Raw genomic sequence first — 1429 nt, forward strand, 5'->3', positions numbered from 1 at the left:
TTCCATTCCACTCCACTCTATTTTCTATTCTATTCTATTCTATTCTAGTCTACTCTATTCTATTCTATTCTTTTCATATTCTAATCTATTGTGTTCTGTTCCATTCCACTACACTCTATTTTTTATTCTATTCTATTCTACTCTATTCTATTCTTTCCATATTCTAATCTATTCCATTCTGCTCTATTCTGTTCTGTTCCATTCCACTCTATTCTATTCTTTCCATATTCTAATCTATTCTGTTTTCCATATTCTATTCTATTCTTTCCATATTCTTTCCATATTCTATTCTATTCTATTCTATTCTATTCTATTCTATTCCATTCCATTCCATTCCATTCCATTCTTATTCCATTCCATTCCACTCCACTCCACTCTATTTTCTATTCTATTCTAGTCTACTCTATTCTATTTTCATATTCTAATCTATTCTGTTTTATTCTGTTCTGTTCTATTCTATTCTGTTCTGTTCCACTCAACTCTATTTTTTATTCTATTCTATTCTACTCTATTCTTTCCATATTCTAATCTATTCTGTTCCATTCTGCTCTATTCTGTTGTTCTGTTCTACTCTATTCTTTCCATATTCTAATCTATTCTGTTCCATTCTGCTCTATTCTGTTGTTCTGTTCTGTTCCATTCCACTCCACTCCACTCCACTCCACTCCATTCCATTCCATTCTATTCTATTCTATTCTATTCTATTCTATTCTATTCTTTCCATATTCTAATCTATTCTATGCTTTCCATATTCTATTCTATTCTATTCTATTCTATTCTATTCTATTCATCCCTGTTCTATTTCTATTCTATTCGGTTCTGTTCTATTTCCTATTCTACTCTATTCTATTTTCTACTCTACTCTATTCCATTCCATCCCACCCCACCCCACCTCACTCCACTTTCTATTCTGTTCTGTTCCATTCTCTATTCTATTCTATTCTATTCTATTCTATTCTATTCTATTCTATTCTATTCTATTCTATTCTATTCTATTCTATTCCCTCCAAGGTCCCTTCCAACTTCTATTATTATTATTATTATTATTATTATTATTATTATTATTGTTGTTGTTGTTGTTGTTGTTGTTAAGTCGACTTTGGTTTTGAATGAATGACTTAATGAATTACTTTCTATACGTAAGGAGTAGAATAAGATAGCAGCATAAGCAGTGTCAACGCCTAAAAAAAGTTACAAAGTTCAGCTCATACGGTACCTGTACAAATAGCCGTTCAAAGGCTAAAAAGTTGTCCCATTTGGCGTTCTGAGGGTCTTTTAGAGTCTGTACAACAGCCAGCGCAATCTGCAGAAGCCCGCAATGATTTTCAAGAGCATCAATTTTCTTCTTGAAAAGCTGGATATACGTGTGAAGCTGATCAGGGGTGACTCTCCCTACGATGCAGGGGAAAATATATATATATTTATATAT

The 1429-nt window shown here is 32.1% G+C and overlaps 1 protein-coding gene across 1 annotated transcript in view; it reads right to left on the reverse strand.

Moving 5' to 3' along the window:
• Positions 1-1429, reverse strand: part of SCFD2 (sec1 family domain containing 2) — a 178496-nt gene that overhangs the window by 128704 nt on the left and 48363 nt on the right. Inside the window, exon 4 of the mRNA XM_015825043.1 lies at positions 1217-1392. Within this exon, the coding sequence (XP_015680529.1) occupies positions 1217-1392 (176 nt within the window). The remainder of the gene's footprint in view (positions 1-1216; positions 1393-1429) is intronic.

The sequence above is a fragment of the Protobothrops mucrosquamatus genome, unplaced genomic scaffold, assembly GCF_001527695.2.
Source record: "Protobothrops mucrosquamatus isolate PMUCROS unplaced genomic scaffold, P.Mucros_1.0 scaffold2458, whole genome shotgun sequence".
Classification (NCBI taxonomy): domain Eukaryota; kingdom Metazoa; phylum Chordata; class Lepidosauria; order Squamata; family Viperidae; genus Protobothrops; species Protobothrops mucrosquamatus.